Consider the following 12,969-nt stretch of genomic DNA (forward strand, 5'->3'; position numbering starts at 1 on the left):
TTACCCGCTTTCTGCTTTTTTTCTGAAATATTGATTAAGGTGTATGTGAAATATTGATTAAGGTGTAGGTGTTATGTGAATAATTGGGGTAAAACGGATACAAACGTTTCGTGCGGTCATTACAACTATCTCCAACCGATTCTGCAGCTTTTTCTATATAAGAATTACTAATTTTCATCAACCACCTTCAGTCTCTTTTCGAGTTGCACAGCCAGGTTTAAATTTTCACCTGAGATATGGGAAGATTTGGGGTAAAACGGGTACACACGTTTCGTGCTGCCATTCTAACTATCTTCAATCAATTCCCCAGAATTTTTCGCATAAGAAATACTACTGTTGATCAACCGCATTCGACCTCTTTCTGAAATGTAGAGCCAGGTTTAACTTTATACTTGAGTTATGGGAGGAATTGGGGTAAAACGGGTACATACGTTTTAGGCGACCAGTCTAGCTATATTCAAACGATAACCTGGATATTTATACATAAGAATGATCAGCCGTATATAGCCTTTTACCGAAATATAAAGCCAGGATTAACTCCAAACTTTAGTTTTGCGGAGAATTGGGGTAAAATGGGTATATACGTTTCGTGAGATTATTCTAATCATCTTCAATCGATTCTCTGGATTTTTTTGCATAAGAATTATTAATTTTTGTCAGCCGTTTTCAACTTTCTCCTGAGTTATATATTCAGTTTTGAACATAAACTCAAACGAAAAAGGGAATTGGGGCAAAACGGGCATGATAGCGTACATTACGGTCATTTTAAATACCTGCAATAGATTCCCCAGACATTTTCACATAAGAAGTATGCATTTTTAATAACGACATTTAGCCTTCTATCAAGCTATTGAGTAAAGTCGCGTTTTTGATACTTTCTTCCCACTGTGCACCGTTGGAAATACCTAAAAAAAATTCTCCAGGTTTCAAACTTAAAGGATTCCACCGTTACGTATTCCGACATGATGGTTGTAATAAATTTATTAATAGTACACAGGTGTAGATCGTGCAGACGCATATCAATCTTATCATTGTCAATATAAACGGCTGTCTTGGTCCTAACATTATCATGCTCAACCAAGCAACAATTGAAGTTTTATAGCATGCTACAAGTGCAATCTAAGTTTTATGAGAGGCTATAAAACTACCATAAAACCTCAATTGTTACTAGGGTAACGACGTGTTGTATGTTCCATAGCGTAGCTTTCCGTTATGGCCAAAGTTTTAAGCGTTATCAGTAACGAGTGTGGTGGACTAAACTGCATTTGCAAATTTGCTGTTGAGTTTCAAACATTTTGAAATGAATGATCGATATCGCACCGGTGAAAGTAACGGTGCTTTATTGTTCACACTGGCTTGGGACGAATTTTATTATTCGATTGCTTTGCTTGTTTATAGTACTGGCGCGGTACATATAGATAGCAGACTTTAGGAAGAAACTTTTGTTTGATTCACTGCACTGTTAACAAGCAGAGCGACTGCTCAGGTACTGGTATCGACCCTGTAGTAATTCCATGATCCCCAGTTCGAGAGAGCGCTAAATGAAATTATTCCACGATAGTTGCTATTTTTCTTTCTATGGAATGGATTTCCAGTAAGACGAAAAAAAGCCACTAGCAAAAGAACTCAAGTAGAAGCAGAAGCACCAAAACACCGATGTGTTTTTTTAGAGGTACCAAAGGGAATTCTTCGGGTCCCGGATTGAAAGGCGATTTAAGCCTAAAAGAAGCGCTGGTAACCATTGTTTCATCGATATTGACGAGGCACTCTTGAGAAAAAAAACGTCGGAGCGTACAACTGCGAGATTCGAGTGTATTAAGTTTTGTTTGTCGCATTCCGATTGAGGATGGATATACGTTGCAGTTATGGTTGCGGTCGGTCGTAACCGCGATCTGGAGCATAGTGAAAAGCGAAGACCGAATAAATATAGAAATATATTGAGCTTACAGGAGAAAAACCAAGACAAATCAAGCATTTTCCTCGACTTCCCAGGACACCAGGACAGTCAATGCAAAACCCGGACATGTCTTGGGAAACCAGGACGTATGGTCACCCTAGAAGTAATGCAAACGCAAAATATTCTTGCGTATGTATGAAAGGTCGAGAAGAAAAGCCGGAAAACCCCAAACGTGTTGCATTGGATATTTCAACGCCTGCTTTGATTGAGCTGTTTGGTAGCCCCAGATGAGTATAATTTAAAACTTTGTTCGAAACCCCAGTTTCAAGTTATCTAATAATGGGGATTATATAACAATTTTATGTTTCTCTGGACGTTTAGCTAGAGAATTTAATAAAATGGTTGATCGCCAGTAACTCACAAGAATAATATTTTAAAATGATTTGTCCAATTCTTTGATCAGTAGTTATAAACCAAATGAAGAATGGCTCAAACAAGAAAATTTTAGGCACCAATATTGCCATAATTAAAGGCCGCGATCACGGAGCGAACATGTGAACGGAGTTGTAGCGCCACCTTTCGCGAGGAAATTTATGCGTAACACTACCGCCAGGACAAAGCATAAAATATGTGTGTAGACCCTTTCTAATACTTTTATCATATTTGTTTCATATGAAAAGATGGAAAATAAAATCAAACTCTTTTGAAAATTCATTATAAGAGGGGCGGACAAATTCAATTTTTGGCCACGAGCGGCAAAACACCTCGCGCCGCCACTGCTTGTAGCTCCTCATATCAGCCATTTCGATTGTGGAAAAATCGGTTCGTTGACATGATTGACCAGTTGAGACGTATCACAGCAGGGATACCAGCATAACAGCATGTGGAGACGGCAGTAGCAACGAGAGCTGAGAAGGGTGAGATCATGCTGAGGATGGCAGTATCATAGATTGCTTCGGCAGGACATATACTGTCCAAAATGCTTACCGAGGAGACTGAAAGCGGTGCTGGCAGATCTGTTTGATTCAAAATTCCACCGAAGTCGGTGAGCGCATGCAGAACCATTTTATTGGTGTACCGACGAGATGAATAGTTAATGGGTGTAATAGCGACAACGGGGTATTGTATTTTGCATTTTTGTTGACTTTCCAACAAGACGAGAAGTTTCTGGGCGGGGCAGTGGTGACGTAAGTTGTCAAAGCTTCACAGACAACTGGCGCTTCCATAATTCTTTTACCGTTGCATCGACGAAATGTGTAGTATATTAATGGCACAGCAGCAGCGGAGAGGGCTGGGAATGGTGGAAACAGGGCCGCCAAAAATGCAGCTTGTAGATTCAGTTTGTTGCTATGGTAGTGAGAGAAGTAGTTGGTTAAAATTTCTTCACGGGCAGCGGGCGTTTGAAGAAAGATATTATTGCATCGGCACGGTAGTTTTTGGATGCGTAGGCAGCAGCGAAATATTGCACGGTGTATATTTTTTTTGTTCATCTTCGGTGTGGACTGTTGTTGGATGCATTAACGGCGGCGAGAACTTGGAACGGTGTAAATTTGCTGAGGATGGCAGTATCGAAAAATGCCCTGACGGCAGGCTTGTCATTTGCTCACACAATGTGACACAAAGAGTGAAATACACTGATGAAAAATAGAGCATCACAAAAACACTGCGATGTGCAGACCGACCGCACAAAGAGAAACTTGAAAACGAAAAAGAGAAAGATCTGTGCACCAAGAGTTGCACAATTTCGTTCAAAGAGTCACCTTGAAGAGCCACTTTTTGTGCCTCCCCTCACTGACAAGCAGGTAGGAAGACGAACCAAACTACAATTCAGATAAAGTTAGATCGGAAGAACGTTTCACACTAAAGAGCCTCTTTTTTCTACTATTTGAGGTGTGCATCCATGGAGTAGAATACACGTATTAGAGCAGCACACACCAGAGTGAAGAGGTTTATTGTGAAAGAGAACAGCGGTGCTTCGCATGAAAAGTGCAGAGCGTTTTTTATTCTTCTCTTTATTTGCTCTGAGGTGCATTACATCCCTGCCTGACGGGACATATACACAGGGCAGCCAAAAACTGTTTGCTAAGCCAGTTTGTTGCTGTGCTGGTGAGACGGGTAGCAGGTAAATTTATCATCGCGGATAGTGAGTGCTTGCAGAGACAGGTCGTTGGTGTGTATATCAGCTTTTATTGTGATGTTTTTCTTTCAGCGACAGTGCAAGTATCGGCGACACGCTGCACAGTGGCGGGTCTTCAAACAAAAGTCGGACAAAACCTCAAATGTTACCTAATTTGGCTGAAACCCACAATTTGAGCTAATTTTGAGGTGCTGAGCCCATTTTTGATGTCAAAAGTTGTAAAATATTCAATGCATTTTTCCATACAATGTCATTGAACCTTTCTTATAAATATGATACCGTTTTCATGATAGATTTTCCGTTACTGTTACCAATATCAGCAATATCATAAAAAAATGAAGAACACTACTTTTAAACCATTGTATAACGTGTTGGTTTACTGTAGATTGTCTAACTTTTTTACACAAAACACCATGCGCCTCCATATCAGCAACAAAGCTTCAAAATCTCCTTAAACCTTTTTGCGCACCTAGGCGCAGAACGAGACCATGATATTCGAAAAGTAGAGGTTATTTCCCATGGAATGTATACTATGTGACCGTTCCGAAATGATTCCGAAATTTGTACAGAATACATTAGTGAAAAAAGTAATTTTGATCTGACCACCTCAAACATATTTAAACTAAAAAGTCATAATTCCAAGCAAATTTACCTAATGTATTTTATTCACTAACCAAGTTCTTCCGTTCCTCTACACAATGAAACTAGATGTGCTAAAATCGGACCAAAATCAAAATAGCAACATGCATTTGAAGTGACCAGAGCAATGGTGGTTTCGGAAATGAAAATCATTAAAAAGTCCGGACTTTGCTACGTTTAAACTCATGTTAAAAATTGTGTTCTTATCCAATGACCATAAAACTTTGAATATACATCATTCAATACATGAGAAATTTAGGAAAAATATAAAATATCAATATTTCAAAAATAAATTTCTGAGGTTTTGGCCAGCCTCCAGCCACTGTGCGTCGCTGCTACAGCGCACAGTGGCTGGAGGCTGGCCAAAACCTCAGAAATTTATTTTTGAAATATTGATATTTTATATTTTTCCTAAATTTCTCATGTATTGAATGATGTATATTCAAAGTTTTATGGTCATTGGATAAGAACACAATTTTTAACATGAGTTTAAACGTAGCAAAGTCCGGACTTTTTAATGATTTTCATTTCCGAAACCACCATTGCTCTGGTCACTTCAAATGCATGTTGCTATTTTGATTTTGGTCCGATTTTAGCACATCTAATTTCATTGTGTAGAGGAACGGAAGAACTTGGTTAGTGAATAAAATACATTAGGTAAATTTGCTTGGAATTATGACTTTTTAGTTTAAATATGTTTGAGGTGGTCAGATCAAAATTACTTTTTTCACTAATGTATTCTGTACAAATTTCGGAATCATTTCGGAACGGTCACATAGTATACATTCCATGGGAAATAACCTCTACTTTTCGAATATCATGGTCTCGTTCTGCGCCTAGGTGCGCAAAAAGGTTTAAGGAGATTTTGAAGCTTTGTTGCTGATATGGAGGCGCATGGCGTTTTGTGTAAAAAAGTTAGACAATCTACAGTAAACCAACACGTTATACAATGGTTTAAAAGTAGTGTTCTTCATTTTTTTTATGATATTGCTGATATTGGTAACAGTAACGGAAAATCTATCATGAAAACGGTATCATATTTATAAGAAAGGTTCAATGACATTGTATGGAAAAATGCATTGAATATTTTACAACTTTTGACATCAAAAATGGGCTCAGCACCTCAAAATTAGCTCAAATTGTGGGTTTCAGCCAAATTAGGTAACATTTGAGGTTTTGTCCGACTTTTGTTTGAAGACCCGCCACTGTGCGACGGCAGCTGGGAATGGTCGAAATTTACTGAAGACTGATCATTTTTTGCTTCGGCGGGACACATACTGCCCATAAAACTTACCGAGGAAAATGACAATTTCTGCTGGTTCAAATTTAATGTGTTGTTTCGTAACTTTCGACTGCATAAAATTACATCGATGACGAGAACGTAGCTTGCAGATTTTTCCTTCTTGCAGAGACCAGACGAACTGTTGTATGTAGCAGTAGCGGTAGAATTTAGCGGTGGCTTATTATTGGTGGAATTATGTGTTTGGTAGCAGCCACCCGTTCAAACCATTCGGAATTTGATTCGGAATCCTGAATGGAGTCAGTATGGATTCCAAATCAAATGCAACAACCGATTCTGAAACCGATTAAGTCGGAATCGGTTGTTGCATTTGATTTGGAATCGATACTGGCTCCATACAGAAATCCGAACCGGTTCCGGAATGAGTTTAACTGGACAAGTGATAAAGCAGCGGTGCAATCTGATAGTAGCAAAAATTTGCTGAGGGCGGCAGTATCAAATATTGCTACGGCTGAACATATACTGTTCAATGTGCTTACCGGGGAATAAAAAACTAGTAAATTTGTTTTGCTATTGTTTCGATGCCGGTTCAGGCTAGGTGGCCTACTCATTATTTGTTTCGCGAAGTTTAACGAGTGATATGTGGCTCTGGTCTCGTGTCTGACCGGGACGGTCTTTTTTCGTTGTTTTTTCTGTCATATTCGAGAGGTGATGCCGATCTTTTTGTGTTTACTGTGATGGTTCTGTTTCTATCCATCGTCAAATCATTACTTTTGTCTGAGAAGCCAAAAAAGGGCTTGTAAGGTTCACGGTATTAACCTCGCTTGTAGCTTGGGAGGCGCTGATTGTATCTAATGCTGTCTGTCCTCTGCTCTCGGGTACATTTTGGGATGATTCGATTATAGGGTTGCCACCCCTTTGGCTTTGACCCGAAGACTCCGGTTTTCGGGAGCGATCTCCGGACCTCCGAATTTTACATCAATTTCTCCGGGTTTGTTGGGAAGAAGCATAATTTCAATTTTTGCTGTCAACTGAAGACTTCAACAAATATTGCTGATTTCGTTCGCAAAATAATGAAAATGAAAAACAAATCAAATATACTACAAATTCATGAGAGTAATATTTCGCTATATGCTACAATTAAAATTTTGCATCCCTCTAAGTCACTCAAAATTATTGAAAAAGTTATTTTGTTGCAAGTTTACCAAATCACTTCACTGTTGGTGGTGCGTATCTGCAGCTGCCCTAAGGTATGGCAGATTTGTTCTAATTTAACTGGCTAGGTCAATATCAAACGAATTCTTCCGGTGTTGTTGCTACTCTTGCAGCGATCCTTAACTGTTGGCAAAGGAAGTGAGTTTCGCCCCTTTGTTGGGACCTCTGGCGATGAATAACCGACACCACATAGTGCTTCCCACGTGATGCCGCTGACCCGCCTCCTTTGCATTGCTTTTTTGTTAGTTGTGGAGAAGAGCAATGCTCGTTCGACTTATCCTCCACAGCAAGAGTAGCTGGAGCTTTTGTATTCTTGGCACTTAGCTGGGAAAACGAGATACTACACCTAATTAAACCGACAAAACCGTTCTCAAACATGAAAAATTTATAGCTTTATTTTAACGCCATGGAAGAGTAGCGCGCACTAAGCTTGATAAAAACTTTACGCTTACGGTAATTGTGACATAATTTTGGTAATTTTTCAATCACCCAGTGCAAAAAGCCATGACGACTTACAGAAAGAATGAAAGAGTACATACTTGTCTCTTTTTCACTCAATACGTGATAAAAAGCTATTGAAGTGCTTTTAAATGTCGAGTAATCGCGTTGATTCCAATTTTTGTATAGGTCCGCTCAAAATCCGCCCCCCCCCCCCCCGCCGCGGGTCAGTAAAAATCTCCGGATCAACCTATTCGATTATCATTGCGATCTCGCTGCCAGCCAATGAGATGTTTGATCCATGGTGCGGTGTACCCTTTTTAACCCAGGGAGCTAGCGTTACTTGGCTGATGAAAGGTCTGTTGTAAAGTTGAACAATTGTCACCGTTTTTCACTATTTCGCTAGGGTTAAAGACCGCTGACGCTCGGCTTCAAGAATTTCGCGCACTCAGAGCACTTCTGAGCATAATTAACTTGTCGGTTGCAATGTTTGCATGTGGCGATTTGGCATTTGTAGGTGTCGAGGGTCATAGTCGTATCCACCATCACGTACGCCGGTATCGGTTTCGTGAGTTTCATAATAAGCATAATTCTCACTTCATTTGGGACGCCAGGAAAGAAATCTTTCCAGACTTCATCCCGGATTGAGATGATTTCACCATAGTCACGCTAGCTGTCTGTTACTTGTGTTCGGGCGGAGATCATGTACCCTAACCTCAACAGATCCATCGTCCCTTGAGAGTGGGATGCTGTAGGATTTCCCGTCGCGTTCTAGCTGGTGTTTCAGGTTATGTTATTGTACTATGTCCTGCGCTGTTTGAGCCGAGTCGGTTCCCACGAAGACACGTCCGTTGCTGACTTGCAAGTGCTGTAACTGAGTCGCTTCGATTGCGAGATTTTTTGTAATGAATTCTGCGATTGCAGGAAAGTTTAGTTTGGTTGGTACAACTTTGAATTTGATGACAAATGTTTTGTCAACCGATGATGCCATCCTGGCAGTTGCTGGTTCCGAGTATCGGAATATCACTTGTTATAGTATGACGGACTAAGTCCGGGAATTTCGTAAAAAAAGCAATCCAGATATCGTTGTCGTGAATACACGTGTGCTCACCACAACAGTTCGCTGTCAACTGAAGTAAAATGTAACGAAAAAATATAAACATTTCCTAAAATTTAGCAATAATTTTTCTGAAACCTTTGAAATTGTACAGATTGTGAATACATGTGTCTGAGATGCTGCGTTCTTGTAAATATGCATTCTTCTTTGGAATTATTTGTAGAATGTTATTTTAATCTATATTAAGTTTCTTCGAAAATAGTCTTGGACATTTATTGATTTTTATTCTCACTAATATTTCTTTCCAGTACCAGTGCATTGAAAACGCCTTCAGTTATTTGATATTTCGCTGCGTATTAAAAATTTCTACGTGATTTAGCCTTCTTTGACGCAAGAGCAAATCAATAGAAATAATTTTAGAATTTCATTCATTCAAATACAATTAATTCAATGAAATGGATTTGCCTTCTTTAAAATTTTCGTGGTACATATATTTTTGGAACGTTATTAATTTTAAATTAAATTACGAGCTTCTTCGATTTCACCTTCTTTTTAGCATAAGCTGTTTTCTGGACCTTTGTTTGATTGATAATGATTTCAAATAAAATTAGCTGTGAAGGGAACCAAACAAATATGTGGAAAGCAACATAATTCTAAATGCAAATGTTCTCAAAGAATTTCAGATTTAAATAGTAGAACAAATTACCGAGAATAAGTACGTTCCGTGAAATGGTATATTCCGGGAAATGGCACATTCCGGGAAATAATTTTCCAATAAATGGTATTCCGGGAAATGACATACAATCGGAATAGTGCAATAGTGCTGTAATAAGTTATATCATGCGGTTTAGTCGCATAGCTGGAGCTAAGGATCCGAAGTTTCTAGATGACTTGATTCTCGACACCGTGACTCTAGGGTTAATATGTACCAGGCGCGAACACCAACAGACGGTCTCCCACCCCTTGATGAGACAGAGTACTCAGACGTGTACGCGAAAAGATCCATAGAAATTTGTGACAATTTGTTACATGGGAGAAGGGGGAGTCAATTTTGGGTAATTTTTGCGTTACTTAATTATGGATGGTCCCTTTTCAATGGTAGAGTTCTTACTTGTTCCCTTGTCATGCAAGCAAATCAGTTTAGCCATCCCTGAGACAATTGAGTGGCATTATTGCACACATACATACATGCACACACACAAACACACGAATTCGGCGAACTGAATCGAATGGTAAATGCTCGATTTTTGGAATGACCGCATAGCCTTTCTTTACGAGGAAGGCAAAAAAAGAATTAAATTTATAATGTAATGTAAATTTGTTCATATTTACCTCACATCTGCGGTCGCACCAATGGAAGAATTCAGATACACAATGTCACTTATGTTTGGTAAACTACTGGTGTCGGCGTTGGATAAATCAAAATGGAAGTTGTCCAGCAACGATACAACTATCTTTATCAATTGTTTCTGGTACTCGATGTTGTTTTTCATTTTGTTCAGGTACTGTTTTAGTAATGACTTGTAACTAGGCCATGGAAGCATTCGACCAACTAATGATACACATTTTCCGGCGGCTTCGGTAAGTTTGGATTTCTTTCGATATTTTTCTGAGCAGATATAGGTTGTCACTATCGGTAACACAAAATCAACCAGTGTACGACTAGATGGCATTTTTCCCAATTTTCTAGAAATTTTACAAAACCTATTCATAGCTCGACGATGGCGATGGATCTGTAGATGGATCATATTATCGAAAAAATCGACCTCACGATCATCACTATTCGTGAAAGGATGCAAGTCAGCGAAAACTGTATGGTAGTCGGCACACTCACGGCTTAAGTCTCCAAGCAGCTGAATACTCTCGTTTCTAGTAGCATCATTTTTGTCTTTCACACCTTTCATGAGGGCCATCAAGATCACACGTTCAACTAAATATTGAACGTCTCCCTGATTTTCAAGTTTGCGCATGTTTATAGCTTTGATAACTACTTTCCGTAAATAATGGTTTGCGTTATCACGCATCGCGAGATCTTGATTTGTTTTTAAATAGTAGAAACACTGATGTACAAACAGAATAATAAAATCCAAGCTTATTATATCTTGGTTTTCAATTAGTTTATCCACCCTACGGAATGCGTCCAAACGACGCTGAAAATCCGGTTGGTCAAGCCATCGTTTGTCCATTGCATTCATGTCTTCGATTATGGATGCACATTGAATTAGATCCGGTTTGCTTGTTTTTTCTGCCACTAGTTGAATCATCTGACAAATTATTTTTCGAGTGACTACAATGTAGCACATTTGAGAAATGAAATGTTTCATATATTAATTATCAAGTTTTTACTACTCACCAAGATCCTTAACGCGCTCTAATAGCAATCCAATTAGTCTGATGTGCTTCTCCGGGTGTGAACCTAGTCTTAACAAGGATAATAGAACTACATGCATGTCTCGCACCGATTCAGTCTCAATATTCGGCAAAGCAATTTTTTTAATAGTTATCGGAAACAGCATGACTCCTATGGTATCGCAAAGCTCACCCTCCCTGACATACTCAGTTACTCGAGAAAGTATAAGAAGATGGTCTGTACTGATTGACCGTTTACGTCTCATGATCTTTTGGATGTGGCCAAGTATTTCTTCAAGAAATGGTAGAACTAAACAACTACCTACATTCAAATTCAACCTGGCGGCCTCGCTTTCATCGATTTGTTGAGTGTTTCGAATTGGCAGTGAACTAAAACCGCTGTCGACTGCTTCCAGAGTAAGCATGTTGATAATCATTTTCGAAATTTCTTGGCATACATTATCGCTTGCTTTTTCGTTGTTCAACAGATTGATGACTTTTGATAATGGTGTGAAGGAAGCAAAGACTGTTTCGCCCGGGTTGGTTTTAGAAAGAAGAAGATAATATCGGGGATTTCTACTCCATACTACGAGCAATTTTAGAAGCGGTGTCGGAGAGTGAATGCAGTCACTGTCTAGTTTATCCAACTGAGGCCACACGTATATACGAAACATGGCTTCGATCTCTTCCTCTGACCATTCGTAATTATCGAAGTGCTCGAAAAAGTCGGCCATATTCAAAGTAGCTTGTGATTTCAACTGTTTTGTCTTTGAATGTTCAATTTTTGAAATAATCGCATCCATACACAATTTGATATGCAGTAGATATTGAATAAATTTATAATTCTTCAGTCCCGCAAACTCTTCGCGAATGTTGTGGATCAGCTTCATTAAAACTTGCAGCCGATGTATTGGCAAGTCTTCTTCGAAATTGCGCTCGCTGGCGTTTATATGTTCATACGTTTCCAGGGGACTGGACCTCAGAAGCTTCTCGAAATAACCGAAAGACATACTAATAAATAAGTTGATTTCATTTTCGCGAAAATTGCCGACAAACCTGAGTAATAGATTTTTCATTTCCAGAGGAGTAGTTTTTTTAATCATTTTGGTATGCACAATTTTCATAACCAACGGTATAACCTGGAAGAAAAAAAAAAGTTGCGGTTAGTAATATTGATTAGATTGTAAAAAAATAAACTATCATCGGTAACATTCTGGAAGGTGTTCTTTGATGTTAAGATTATATTTTACTATTCAATGTAGTTTCAAAGCGTACATTTTTTTCTGAACCTTCAAAGATTCTACTCTCAGAGTTCCTCCCAACAGCTAGAACATTTTTAAAGCAGATGACCAATCCCCGCAACCATTTTATCTCTCAATTGATAATTCATCACTGAAAGGATTAGGATTCTATCGCTGCTTTACATTGGAATTGTTATCGAAAATGATTAATCAAACATTTGTACAGATACTTCACACAGAGGCACAGAATTTCACAACCACGTTTGATTAACAAATAAAAGTAATTGCCTCGTCTAATTTGAGAATCGCGAACACCAAAGTTATTGTTCAAGCATCAGTATCACAAAGGCCATCGCGAACATGTTCGTAAGGGTATCTTTATTTTGAAACCATAAATGTAGAATGAATAATATGGAATGTCTAAAACAAAGCATTTGAAAGCAATTAAAGCATTTTTGTATTTCTTGCTGAACATTCATTGGATTTAAACTTCCTTACATGTCGGTAGACTATATATAACAGCAATCGCAATGGCCGTTGGAAGATTGTTCCGGCGATGCTCAAACCGATGACGCTGGAGTATAAATCGAAATCGCTTTTCTACAAAGTAATTAATTTTATTTTCCTTTATTAAGGACTGCTGCTGCTGTTTAATGCACGCGCCACTACGGACCAAATATGCGTGATTCGACATGTCCTGCAATTATGTTGCGTTATGATGTTTATAGATTTCAAAATCGCATATGAAAATCGATC

General features: G+C 38.8%; 1 protein-coding gene across 1 annotated transcript in view; it reads right to left on the reverse strand.

The window, feature by feature from the left end:
* LOC131682798 (small subunit processome component 20 homolog) overlaps positions 1-12,969 on the reverse strand; it is a 41,978-nt gene that overhangs the window by 18,888 nt on the left and 10,121 nt on the right. The window contains exons 5-6 of the mRNA XM_058964552.1: positions 10,977-12,111; positions 9,956-10,910 (exon numbers count right to left, since the gene is read on the reverse strand). Of these exons, the coding sequence (XP_058820535.1) occupies positions 9,956-10,910; positions 10,977-12,111 (2,090 nt within the window). The remainder of the gene's footprint in view (positions 1-9,955; positions 10,911-10,976; positions 12,112-12,969) is intronic.

This window comes from Topomyia yanbarensis, chromosome 2 (assembly GCF_030247195.1).
Source record: "Topomyia yanbarensis strain Yona2022 chromosome 2, ASM3024719v1, whole genome shotgun sequence".
NCBI classification, from domain to species: domain Eukaryota; kingdom Metazoa; phylum Arthropoda; class Insecta; order Diptera; family Culicidae; genus Topomyia; species Topomyia yanbarensis.